Below are 13,086 nucleotides of genomic sequence, written 5' to 3'. Positions count from 1 at the left end.
TTGTATTTTTTTGTAGAGACGGGATTTTGCCATGTTGCCCAAGCTGGTCTTGAACTCTTGGGCTCAAGCAGTCCACCTGCCTTGGCCTTCTAAAGTGCTAAGATTACAGACATGAGCCACCATGCCCGGCCTCACATATATCTTTTTTAGGGAAGTGCTTGTTTGAGTATTTTGTCCATTTAAAAAATAGGTTTGCAGCACATGACAAAGATGCCCTCTCTCACTCCTGTTCAACATAGTATTGGAAGTTCTGGCCGTGGTAATCAGGCGAGAGAAAGAAATAAAGGAAGAGAGGAAGTCAGACTATCCCTGTTTGCAGATGACATGATCCTATATCTAGAAAACCCATAGTTTTCTATGCCCAAAAGCTCCTTATGCTGATAAACAACTTCAGCAAAGTCTCAAGATACAAAATTGATGTGCAAAAATCACTAACATTTCTATACATCAACAACATTCAAGCCGAGAGCCAAACCAGGAACACGATCCCATTCACAACTGTCTCTCTCTCTCTCTCTCTCTCACACACACACACACACAAACTCTAGTTTGTGGCACAGCAATAACACCTGACCCTCACCCAGGAGCCAAGCTCATATAAGTCCCGCTGATATGGTTAGGTTTTGTGTCCCCACCCAAATCTCATCTTGAGTTGTAATCCCCATAATCCCCACATGTTGAGGGTGGGACTTTGTGGGAGGTGATTGGATCATGGGGGCAGTTTCCCATGAGAACTCACTATCATGCTGTTCTCATGATAGTGAGTTTTCATGAGATCTGATGGTTTTATAAGTGTTTGTCATTTCCTCCTACACACACTTTTCTCTCACCTGCCGCCATGTAAGATGTGCCTGCTTCCCCTTCTGGCATGATTGTAAGTTTCCTGAGGCCTCCCCAGCCAAGCAGAATCGTCAGTCAATTAAACCTCCCTCCTTTGGAAATTACCCAGTCTTGGGGGATTCTTTATAGCAGTGTGGAAATGATCTAATATACCCGCAAAGCCTGATAGAGCCAATCATAAGGGTAGCTCATCTATGAGCTAAAAATCTTTGATATTTGGGGGTGTTTGTTAGAGCAGCAATAGCTGACTGACATAGGTGATATAGGTGGGGATTTCCTCGGGATCACAAAGCTTCCTTATATCCCCTAATTAAAGAACACTTGGAAACATAGGGGCAGAGGTTTTGGGCCAGTGCAGGTCTGTATCTTGGACAGGTCTGCTAACCTTTGAGCTCCAGGTTCTTAAGCTAAAAAATGGCTTCTCTGGGTTGTTGTAACAATTAAGTAAGACAGTTTATGTGAAGCCCATAGCTGTGCTGAAGACATACAATATATGCTTGTTGCCTCCCCAAGCATGCTGCAAGGAGCAGTGATAAATACTTGAGGATAGAATGAATGAATGGATGAATTCTTCCACATCTGAGTCCTCATTCATTGGAGCACTCAGAAGTCTGCATGTCCTCCCATACCTTTCTTCTTCATCACTGCTGGTTCCTTCTTCAGCTGCTAACTTATCTTGATACTCCTCTCCTCTCGGCGAAGTTTCATCCAGCTTTAAGCATGGATCCTAAGGCAAAAAAAAAAAAAAAGACAAGATGAGCTTAAGTACAGCTTCATGATTCAACCTGTGGCTTATTCAAATCAGAGAGGAGAGGAGAGGGAGCCCCCAGCAACCCACTATTGGTGCCCTGCTTGCAGGGGATGCCAAGACTCGTGATGATGACATGACTAGAACAGTGCCTGGCTTACTATGATCAATGCCAGCCCTGATCCCTGTATCCTGTTTTTCAGTCTATGAAGCATTTCACACTGCTGACAAAACTAAAGCATAAAGAGGGGAAGTAACCTGGCTAGGGTGCCACCATCAGTGAGAAGTGGAAATGAAATATGCAACTGGACAATAGGACCCTGGGGACTGAACTCTTAACCACTTCCTGGTATGGTTCCATGCATAACCCTCAAAGAGAGGTCCTTGTTTCCTTGTTAAGCCTGCTGCATGGGGCTGTTGTGAGGACCTGAGAACAATGCTGACTCATGGCTAGTGGTCAGTAAGCGTGAGCGACTGGTGTTACTATTATATCCGTTTAACAGTTTGTAGTCTGCTATGTCCCATTATGTAGAATCAGAAAACATGGAACTTGCTGAATGACCAGAAATGGGGTATGGGAGAAGAATATGGGAATAATGATTAGTTAACAGTGAGGCTTCTGAATATTTTATGAGTTGAATTTGCTCATGTTATCATTCTCTCCTTCCCACAGAGATACACAGGTGAAAAAGACCTTGTTATTTTGATTTTTCTATTTGTCATAACTACACTGTCCATGAAAACAGTATAAGACAGGGTAGGAACAGATTTGTCTCATGAAATAGTGATAATTGTAACCTGTGCTTTTCACTAACTAGTTGTATGGCCTTGAGCCAGCTTCTTCCCTTTTTTGGACCTGAGTTTCATCAACTGTGAAACAAAGGGGCTGGCCTACATCTGTAGTCAAACTGTGTTCCAGGGATCCTGGGAGGTGTCTCAGGGGTAGGAAGGGCCAGAGCTGAGGCTGGAGGGTAGGGCCTTGGGGTCCCATCCACCCTTGATCTGGCACAAAACTTCTTTGGTTGCCTTTCCACATACTGTATTGTCTATAAAAAGCCATCAATGTCAAGACCAATGAAGACCTCTGCATTGCCAAATCCAGTGGTTGATTCTTGGGTCTGCAGTAACGGGGCCTCCCAGCAGAATTGGAAATATTGATGATACCTTCCTTTATGCAGCCTTCTTTCCTGGGCTTTCTCCTCCCCCCGCCCCCCAATTGCTGCTTCTCAGTCTTCTCTGCTGAAACCTCCTCCTCTTCTGCTTCTCAAACTACCACATGTCCAGAACCAAACTTTTGGTTTTACTCCTCCAAACAACAAGCATGCACCTGGCTCAGGGCTTTGCACTGGCTGTTCCCTCTTCCCTCTGATATTTGCATTCCTTGCTCCCTCACTTCACTCACTGCAACCAGGAGATCGTCCCTGGCTTAAAGCTTAGGCTCTGCTACCAGATGACCCGTGCTTAAATGCCAGATCTTTTACTTATTAATGATGTGACCTCGGGAAAATTACTTAGGTTTTCATGAGGATTAAATGAGCTGATACAATGTAAAGTCCTTAGAACAGTATTAGGTACCTAAGGAACACTCAACACTCAAGTTTATTCCCTGGAATTCTTTTTTTTTGAGATGGAATCTCACTCTGTCACCCAGGCTGGTGTGCAGTGGCGCAATTTCAGCTCACTGCAACCTCTGTCTCCTGAGTTCAAGCAATTCTCCTGTCTCAGTCTCCCAAGTAGTTGGGACTGCAGGTGCATGCCACCGTGCCTGGTTAATTTTTTTTTTTTTTTTTTTTTGGTATTTTTAGTACAGACGGGGTTTCACCATGTTGCGCAGGCTGGTCCCGAACTCCTGAGCTCAGGTGATCTGCCCACCTCCGCCTCCCAAAGTGCTGGGATTACAGACGCAAGTCACCATGCCTGGACTCCCAGGGATTTTTGTTCCCTGGACACCTCTATAATCTCACCCCCTCTCACTCGCTTTTCCTCACCTTGCTCTATGTTTTTCTCACAGTACATATCACGGCCTAACGTTGACTTGGCCACTTTTTAATTATCTGTTTCCCTCACTGGAAGGTAAGCTCCATGAGGGCAGGGGCTTTGCTCACCTGTTTCCCTGATGCCTAGAACAGTGTGTGGCACATGCGAGTCATTACTAAATGAAGAAACACAAATATGTCACGGGCCACTCCAGATAGCAGGGGGACCACTCTCTCCCATACTTGCCCTACACCCACTTTTGTTGTTGTTTTTGTTTTGTTTTGTTTTGTTTTATGATATAAGATTTCACTGTCACCCAGGGTAGAGTATGGTTGCAAAATCACGGCTCACTGGAGCCTCGATTTCTGAGGCTCAAGCGATCCTCCCGCCTCAGCCTCCCAAATAGCTGGGACTACAGGTATATACCCACCATGCCTGGGTAATTTTTACATTCCCTGTAGGCACAGGGTCTTGCTATGTTGCCTAGGCTGGTCTCAAACTCCTGGGCTCAAGTGATCCTCCTGCCTCAGCCTCCCAAAGTTGTCATATTACAGGCGTAAGCCACAGCACCCACCCTTCCCCCGCTTTACATCCCATGGAGAGAAGGGCCTGGGATTGCTGCATTGTCATGAAAATCCCCTGGACATGTGGCTGGAGGGTGGCATGTGGAGACGGCTGTCACCCAAACTTTGAGTGTTTTCCTGCTCTGTTTTAGAAGAAGCCCTTTCCCTTTGTGCCTTTATGATTCGTAAGTTCAAGTTCTGTTTAAATCATTTGCATTTCCTCTAAATGTAGCAGAATATCATGTGATGCCCACTTCCAGAGAATCAGCATGGAGATGGCACTTGGGAACCCACTGCCCACTGTGCCCAGGGGGACCTGTCCTGGGGCACTCCAAAGTGATGGCCTGAGAGAGAGTAAACATCTGCTCTGCCTCGTGCGGCTTTTCTCCCTAAGCCCTTATCTTCCCCCTGGGGTGGATATGTTCTGAGTTAACTCTGCTAAGCCAGAGCTACACTTCCCGGGACTTTCTTCCCTGCATACTCTGGACCATGGGACTTTGCATACAATGTGGAAGATGGAAGTGAAGCAGCAGTCATTCCTTGTTACGCTTGGATGCTTGAATGCAGGGCACCTGGTGCTGTTGCAGCTCACACCTGTCATTGTTGGTCTGCTCGCTCACCTTACTGGCCAGGGCAGGTTTTGGGCTATCAGCTCCTTTAGCTCTTGCTGGTTTCTCTTTTAGTTCTTTCTATCCTAGGACTGTGTGTACAGCTCCTGGGGCAGCAGCCAGGCCTGAAGCTCCTCCCACACCTGCCAGATCCTCCTCAGGGTTCTCCCTATCCCCAGGTAGGTGCATGTCTAGCTCCATGATGAAGGATGCCTGATTCTCCTACAGGTCACCTGGCATTAGCAAAGGTGGAGCCTTGTTGGCTTTAGATACTGACACGGTTCAAGCCCAGCCTTGTGGGCTGCGGTTCGTTCTTGATCTTCCTCACTTCACTTCTGTCCTTCTTTCCTTCCAGCGGCCTGCCCTGCTGACTTTAGGCCCACTACTAGGTAAAGAAGCAACAGTTGAACATAAAGTGTTTAGCTGGCTCCTTCAATTATGCTAGGTCAGTTCCTAAATTTAATCTCATATCCTATATCATTCTTAGTAGCTTGTTTCTGTGATCAAATCCTAATTGATGCACCCTTTAATCTCCAGATCCTACTTATTCTTCAAGGCCCTATTCAACTGTTACTTCCTCATGAAGGCTTCACAATCTCTTTTGTTGCAATTACACCTTCTCCTCTTGAAGTTCCCATAGCAATTTTTTTGCTACCACAATTTTCTTTCTGTTGTTGTTTTTTGTTTTGTTTTTGAGACGGAGTCTTGCTCTGTCACCCAGGCTGGAGTGCAGTGGTGTGATCTAGGCTCACTGCAATTTCCACCTCCTGTGTTCAAGTGAGTCTCCTGCCTCAGCCTCCCAAGTAGCTGGGACTACAGGCATGTGACAACATGCCTGGCTAATTTTTTTATTTTTTTGAGTAGAGACAGGGTTTTACCGTGTTGGCCAGGCTGGTCTCGAACTCCTGACCTCAAGTGATCCACCTGCCTTGGCCTCCCAAAGTGCTGGGATTACAGGTGTGAGCCACCGCACCCGGCCTTGCTACCACAATTTTCTTACAGATACTTATTGATCACTTACTATGTGCCAGGCATTGTTCTAGGAACACACGAATAAACAAAACAACAAAAGTTTTTCTGCCTTGTACTGTTATAGGAGCATTTTCTTTCTCCCTTCCTAAACATAAGTGAATGTAAAAGTAATCCCAGAGATGATAGTTTTTAAAATGTTATAAACCCTACAGCTAGGGACTGAGAACCTGCAGCACAGCTATTTTTCGTAGGCTGATTCCTCCCTCTTTACTCTATGTAACTAGAAACTAAAGTCAAGCTGTTTGACATGAACTGGTAACAGGGCCCAGTGAGGTTGGTTCATTGTCGTGTATTTTCAAACATGTTGTGACTAAACAGATTATAACCTACATGTGAACCAGAGACTAAAAGTTCCTCCTATGCCTCCTAGTTTCAGGTATTTTGGGCATAAAAAATATCTCAGAGATCTCTAATTCCCACAAAGCCCGGCAGTAAATATCATAGTCTAGAAGCAAAACAGCTTTGTGAGTTACCTGCCATAAATTCAGGTTCTGTATAAACCTGGGGAAATTGCATGGTGAACATGGAAGAAAAATAGATAATCAGATGAGCATATGTACTATTACAATATAAATACATAAATGATGTATGATTAATTAGGTCCAGGTCTCAAAAGGAAAATTCAAGGTTACTAAGAAATTTGTTCAATAGAAAGCACAAAATATGTTGGCAAAACAATTCTAATGAGACCAGTAGTCAGGACAAACGTGAACTGGCTAAGTTCTACATGGAGAGCTCTTCTAATAAAAGGAATTGTTCACTAAAATGCTATAATAATGAAGCTATAGCCCTCTAACGACAGAGCCTGAAAACATAAGGCAAAATGTGTACATCTGTAGTGAGAAATGGGAAAATTTATAATGGGAGATTTTAATATACATCTCCCAGAAACTGATGCCTTAAGCAGACAAAATGAGCTAGGATGAGGAAGATTCGAACAAGATCAGCAAGCTAAACCTAATAGCTAAAAACATAAACCAATACCTACTAACATTTATGTGAGGTCATATAGTGAATATATCCCAGAGCCAGGATTCAAATATACATGTTTTACTACCATATCAAGAATATATGCTTTTTCTCCCTATCTATAGGAACTATTTAAAATTGACCCTGAATTGGTCTACAAAGCAAATCTCAACCCAGTTCAAAGTGCTCACATTTTACAGACTGTGTGATCTGATGACATTGCAAGAACATTAGAAAGCAATCAGAAGGTAAGTTTAAAAGAATCAGATAAACTTTAAAACTCTGGGACACAGATCAGACATACACTTAGAGGGAAATTTATAGCTTTAAATGTATTAATTAGTATTTAAATGTATTCATTAGAAAACATTCAAGAATTTAGAAAATGAACAAATGAATAAATCCAAAGTAAGTAGAAGAAAAGAGAAATAAAAGACAAAACAAATGAAATAGAAAAAACACATCTGACCAACACATCTAAAAGCTGGCTTTTGAAAAGATGCATCAAACTTCTGGCAAGCCTGATCAGGGAAAAGGGGAGAAAAAAATTTAAAGCAACATGAATAATGGACAAGGATCTCATGACAGTTATTAGAGATTAAAAAGAATTCCAAATGTACTCTGAGACAACACAGAGCCTGTGAAAGGGAATCTGCAGGATGTAATTTCTGGGCCACTTTATTGACCATAGCTATATTTAAAGGAGTCCTGGGCAGGAGTCCAGAAAGAGGAGAGGACTGAAAACACTAAAAGGGCTGATGCACCCAGATGACAACACTGGCTCGCCGTCTCCCTCTCCCTCTCCCTCTTTCTCTCTTTCTTTTTTTTGAGACGGTCTCCCTCTGTTGCCCAGGCTGCAGTGTAGCGGCATGATCTCAGCTCACTGCAACCTCCCTGCCTCGGGCTCCCGTGATTCTCCTGCCTCAGCCTGCCGAATACCTGGGATTGCAGGCACACACCACCACGCCTGGCTGGTTTTTGTATTTTTGGTGGAGACGGGGTTTCGCCATGTTGGCCAGGCTGGTCTTCAACTCCTGACCTTGAGTGATATGCCCGCCTCGGCCTCCCGAAGTGCTGGGATTACAGACGGAGTCTCGCTCACTCAATGCTCAATGTTGCCCAGGCTGGAGTGCAGTGGCCTGATCTAGGCTCGCTACAACCTCCACCTCCCAGCCGCCTGCCTTGGCCTCCCAAAGTGCTAAGATTACAGCCTCTGCCCGGCCGCCACCCCGTCTTGGAAGTGAGGAGCGTCTCTGCCTGGCCGCCCATCATCTGGGATGTGAGGAGCGCCTCTGCCCGGCCGCCCCGTCTGGGAAGTGAGGAGCGCCTCTGCCTGGCCGCTGTGCAACCTTCCAAGTGTGAAGTGACAGCCTTTCTACAGGTGTACCCAACAGCTCCGAAGAGACAGCGACCATCGAGAACGGGTCATGATGACGATGGCGGTTTTGTCAAAAAGAAAAGGGGGAAATGTGGGGAAAATAAAGAAAGATCAGATTGTTACTGTGTCTGTGTAGAAAGAAGTAGACATAGGAGACTCCATTTTGTTCTGTACTAAGAAAAATTCTTCTACCTTGGGATGCTATTAATCTATAACCTTACCCCCAACCCCATGCTCTCTGAAACATGTGCTGTGTCAACTCAGGGTTAAATGGATTAAGGGCTGTGCAAGATGTGCTTTGTTAAACAGATGCTTGAAGGCAGCTGCTCATTAAGAGTCATCACCACTCCCTAATCTCAAGTACCCAGGGACACAAACACTGTGGAAGGCCACAGGGACCTCTGCCTAGGAAAGCCGGAGACCTTTGTTCACGTGTTTATCTGCTGACCTTCTCTCCGCTATTATCCTATGACCCTGCCACATGCCCCTCTCTGAGAAACACCCAAGAATGATCAATAAATACTAAGGGAACTCAGAAAAAAAAAAAAGAAATTAACCTAATAGCTTAATTTATGTACAAATGCATTGTTTTTCTGCTTCATTAAGTATACCAAGACTTTACAACATTTCTTTTTACAATAGCATAGCTAGGCAAACAATGAACAATAGTTAATAGAACATGAAAGTTTAAAAATGACCTAACAATCTACACTCCTACCTGTTAAGCACAAGTTGATACAACAAATATTTTAGCATTTATCATTAGTAGCTGTAAATATTTTCTTTTTTTTTTTTTTGAGACGGAGGAGACGGAGTCTCGCTCTGTCGCCCAGGCTGGAGTGCAGTGGCGCAATCTCGGCTCACTGCAAGCTCCGCCTCCCGGGTTCACGCCATTCTCCTGCCTCAGCCTCTCCGAGTAGCTGGGACTACAGGCGCCCGCCACCACGCCCGGCTAATTTTTTGTATTTTTAGTAGAGACGGGGTTTCACCATGGTCTCGATCTCCTGACCTCGTGATCCGCCCACCTCGGCCTCCCAAAGTGCTGGGATTACAAGTGTGAGCCACCGCGCCTGGCCAGTAGCTGTAAATATTTTCATGGGAAGTGATTATCATTGCTTATCTGGAGTAATTATCTTGCAATCTTGATAGTATTTAGTGGCAGAAAGGTTTTCTGATGATTCAGCATAAAATTCTGTTGCATGTTAAAAAAAAAAAACAACACTGGCTCCCAGCTACACTGCATTTGTCTATTTCTATACATTATCTCATGGATGCATATGGCTCGATGAAGTAGCCAGGAAAGGCACTGCCATCTTTGATTTACAGATGGGGAATTAAATTGGAGAAGTCCAGCCATTTGCCTCAGGTCTCATGGCCACTGGAGCGTGGCACAAAAACTAGAACCCTGTGTTTTCTGACTCCCATCCACATAATTCCATGTCACTGCACTGACACTCAGCTGTGCTGTGTTGACATGATTGTCACCTACCAGCATCAAAGCCTAACTGGATGTGAGTTCAAACCATGTTATGCAAATACCAAGTATCTGAAAAACTGCAACTAAAAAATCAACCTGAGAGGAGTAATGTCAGCAACATGGCAGAAGGAAGTCCTGATCCCTCTTTTCCCCAATAAGCATATCAATTCAGCAATAATTCATGTACATATTCCCTTTGTAAAAAATCAGAAACTAATCAAAAAGCTCCTGCACCCCAGGAGAATGCAAAACCAGACTCACCAAAGCTGGTAGGGAGATTCAGAACACACTCTTGCCAAAGATGCTGCCCCTGGTGAAGTACCATATGATCATGAAGAAACCCCCTACACCAGCTTTAACCAGAGGAGGAAAGGAGTTAATTGGCATGTCTAGCACCCCAACTTTTCTAAGGGGGATGTCCCTAGAGGGCTAGCTTTTGTCTTGCTGCTGTTGGAGCTCTATAGGGTCCATCACAGTCTAGCCACTTGGAGGAGAATGGAGGTGGAAACTTGGGCTGGTAGATACCATAGCTCCTCCTTGGCTCAGTGCAGAGTGAACAAATGAAAACCACAGCTTGCTGCTTCTTACTGGGAGGAAATGAGTTGGTAGAGACCCCCATTACCGGCCAGGCTCATTAATGGAGGATTCTCTTGTACAAGATCAGCCTGGGAAGACTGGGAGAGGTGATTGCTTTGTCTAATGCATGGACACCAACACAGAGAGTCAAAGAAACTAAAAATCAGGCAAAGATGTTCCAAACAAAAGAACAAGATAAATCTCCATAAATTGACCCTAATGAAATAGTTATATGATTTACCTGATGGAGAATAAAAATAACTCTGATAGAGTTGCTTACCAAGATAAAGAGAATAATGAATGAACAAAGTGAGAATTTCAACAAAGAGAGGAAATATTTTTAAAGTAACAGAAGAAATCATGGACCTGAAAACAATAACACAATAACTGAAATGAAAATTCACTAGAGGAATTTAATAGAAAACTATATCAAGCAGAAGAAAGGATTAGTAAACTCAAAGACAGGTCACTGGAAATAATTCAGCCAAAGATGCAAAAAGAAAAAAGAAGAGAGAAAGGACAAGAAGGATTATTTAAAGATAATGACTAAGAAGTTCCCAAATCTGGAAAAGGAAATAAGCATGCAGATCCAAGAAGCCCTAAATACATCAGATAAGATGAACCCAAAGAACCATACTGAGACAGATAATCAAATTGTCAAAGGTCAAAGACATAAAATTTTGAAAGCAGCAAGAGAAAAGCTATTTGTCACATATAAGAGAACCCCCTCATAAGACAATGAACATTTTCCAGCAGAAACCTTGCAGGCCAGAAGGGAATGGGATGATATATTCAAAGTGCCAAAAAAAAAAATGTCAACTAAGAATACTATACCTGGGAAAACCCTCCTTCAAAAATAAAAGAAAGTTTGACTTCCTCTTGACTGATTTGGATGCCCTTTATTTCTTTCTCTTATCTGATTGCTCTGGTTAGGACTATCTAGTACTACATTGATGAGGAGTGATGATAGTGGGCTTTCTTGTCTTGTTCTAGCTCTCAGTGGGAATATTTTCAACTTTTTCCCATTCTACTGAATTTTTTCCATTCAGTAGAATGTGGGTTTGTCATAGATGGCTTTTATTGCATTGAGATATGTCCTTTGTATGCCAATTTTGCTAAGAGTTTTAATCATAAAGGTATGCTGGATTTTGTCAAATGTTTTTTCTGCATCTATTGAGATGATCATGTGATTTTTGGTTTTAATTCTGTTTATGTGGTGTATCACATTTATTTACTTGCATAGGTTAAACTATCCCTGCATCCCTGGTATGAAATCCACTTGATCATGGCGAATCATCTTTTTGATATGTTGTTGGATTTGGTTAGCTAGTATTTTGTTAAGGATTTTTAGCATCTATGTTCAACAGGGATATTGGTCTGTAGTTTTCTTTTTTTGTTATGTCCTTTCCCAGTTTTGGCATTAGGGTGATACTGGCTTCATAGAATGACTTAGGGAGGGCTCCCTCTTCCTCTATCTTGCAGAATAGTGTCAACAGGATTGGTACCAATAAGGAACAGTCAGCAGAGTAAATAGACAACCCACAGAATGGGAGAAAATCTTCACAATCTATACATCTGACAAAGAACTAATATCCAGAATCTATAATGAACTCAAACAAATTAGCAAGAGAAAAACAAACAATCCCACCAAAAAGTGGGCTAAGGACATGAATAGACAATTCTCAAAAGAAGATATACAAGTGGCCAACAAACCTATGAAAAAATGCTCAAAATCACTAATGATCAGGGAAATGCTAATCAAAACCACAATGTGATACCACCTTATTCCTGCAAGAATGGCCATTAAAAAAAATAGATATTGGTGTAGAGGCAATGAACAGGGAACACTTCTACCCTGCCGGTGGGAATGTAAACTAGTACAACCACTATGGAAAACAGTGTGGAGATTCCTCAAGGAACTAAAACTAGGAACTACAGTTTGATCCAGCAATCCCACTACGGGGTATCTACCCCGAGGAAAAGAAGTCATTACATGAAAAAGGTACTTGCACAGGCATGTTTATAGCAGCACAGTCTGCAATTGCAAAAATGTGGAACCAACCCAAATGCTCATCAATCAACGAGCAGATAAAGAAACTCTGGTATATATATACATTGGAATATTACTCAGCCATAGAAAGGATGAATTAATGGCATTCGCAGTGACCTGGATGAGATTGGAGATATTATTCTAAGTGAAATAACTCAGGAATGGAAAACGAAACATCATATGTTCTCACTCATAAGTGGGAGCTAAGCTATGATGATGCAAAGGCATAAGAATGACACAATGGACTTTGGAGACTCAGGAGGAAAGGGTGGGAAGGGGGTAAGGGATAAAAGACTACAAACTGAGTGCAGTGTATATTGCTCAGGTGATCAGTGTACCAAAATCTCATAAATCACTGCTAAAGAACTTACTCATGTAACCAAACACCACCTGTTCACCAATAACCTATGGAAATAAAAAAAAATTTAAAACAACAAAAACAAACAAAAATAAATGAAAGATTTTCCCAGACAAACAAAAGTGGAGGGAGTTCTTCATCACTAGACCTGTCTTACAAGAAATGCTAAAAGGATTTATTCAAGTTGAAATGAAAGGATGCTAAACAGCAACAGGGTAGCCTAAAAGTATGAAACTCATTAGAAAAGGTAAATATATAGGCAAATATAGAACTATATTACTGTAATGGTAGTGTGCAAATCACTTTTAATTCTAGCATAAAAGTTAAAAGACAAAAGTATTAATAATTACAAGCATACCTCAGAGATATTGTAGGTTCAGTTCCAGACTACCACAATAAAGCAAATAGTGCAATAAAGCAAAGACACACAACTTTTTTTGTTTCCCTATACACATAAAAGTTATGTTTACACTATACTATAGTTTATTAAGTGTGCAATAACCTTATGTC

The 13,086-nt window shown here is 42.6% G+C and overlaps 2 protein-coding genes across 4 annotated transcripts in view; one reads left to right on the top strand and one right to left on the bottom strand.

Annotated features, from left to right (window-relative positions):
• FAM184B (family with sequence similarity 184 member B) overlaps window positions 1–13,086 on the bottom strand; it is a 172,879-nt gene that overhangs the window by 42,177 nt on the left and 117,616 nt on the right. For all 3 annotated transcript variants that reach the window (XM_058430013.1, XM_058430014.1, XM_032135520.2), the window contains one exon: window positions 1,470–1,567. In XM_058430013.1, coding sequence (XP_058285996.1) covers window positions 1,470–1,567 — 98 coding nt within the window. The remainder of the gene's footprint in view (window positions 1–1,469; window positions 1,568–13,086) is intronic.
• Window positions 1–13,086, top strand: part of MED28 (mediator complex subunit 28) — a 125,461-nt gene that overhangs the window by 56,865 nt on the left and 55,510 nt on the right. The gene's annotated exons all lie outside the window — the stretch shown is intronic.

This window comes from Hylobates moloch, unplaced genomic scaffold (genome assembly GCF_009828535.3).
Source record: "Hylobates moloch isolate HMO894 unplaced genomic scaffold, HMol_V3 SCAFFOLD_17, whole genome shotgun sequence".
In the NCBI taxonomy this organism is placed as follows: Eukaryota; Metazoa; Chordata; class Mammalia; order Primates; family Hylobatidae; genus Hylobates; species Hylobates moloch.
Note: the sequence above shows the minus strand (reverse complement) of the source record. Positions and strands in the feature narration are given on the sequence as shown.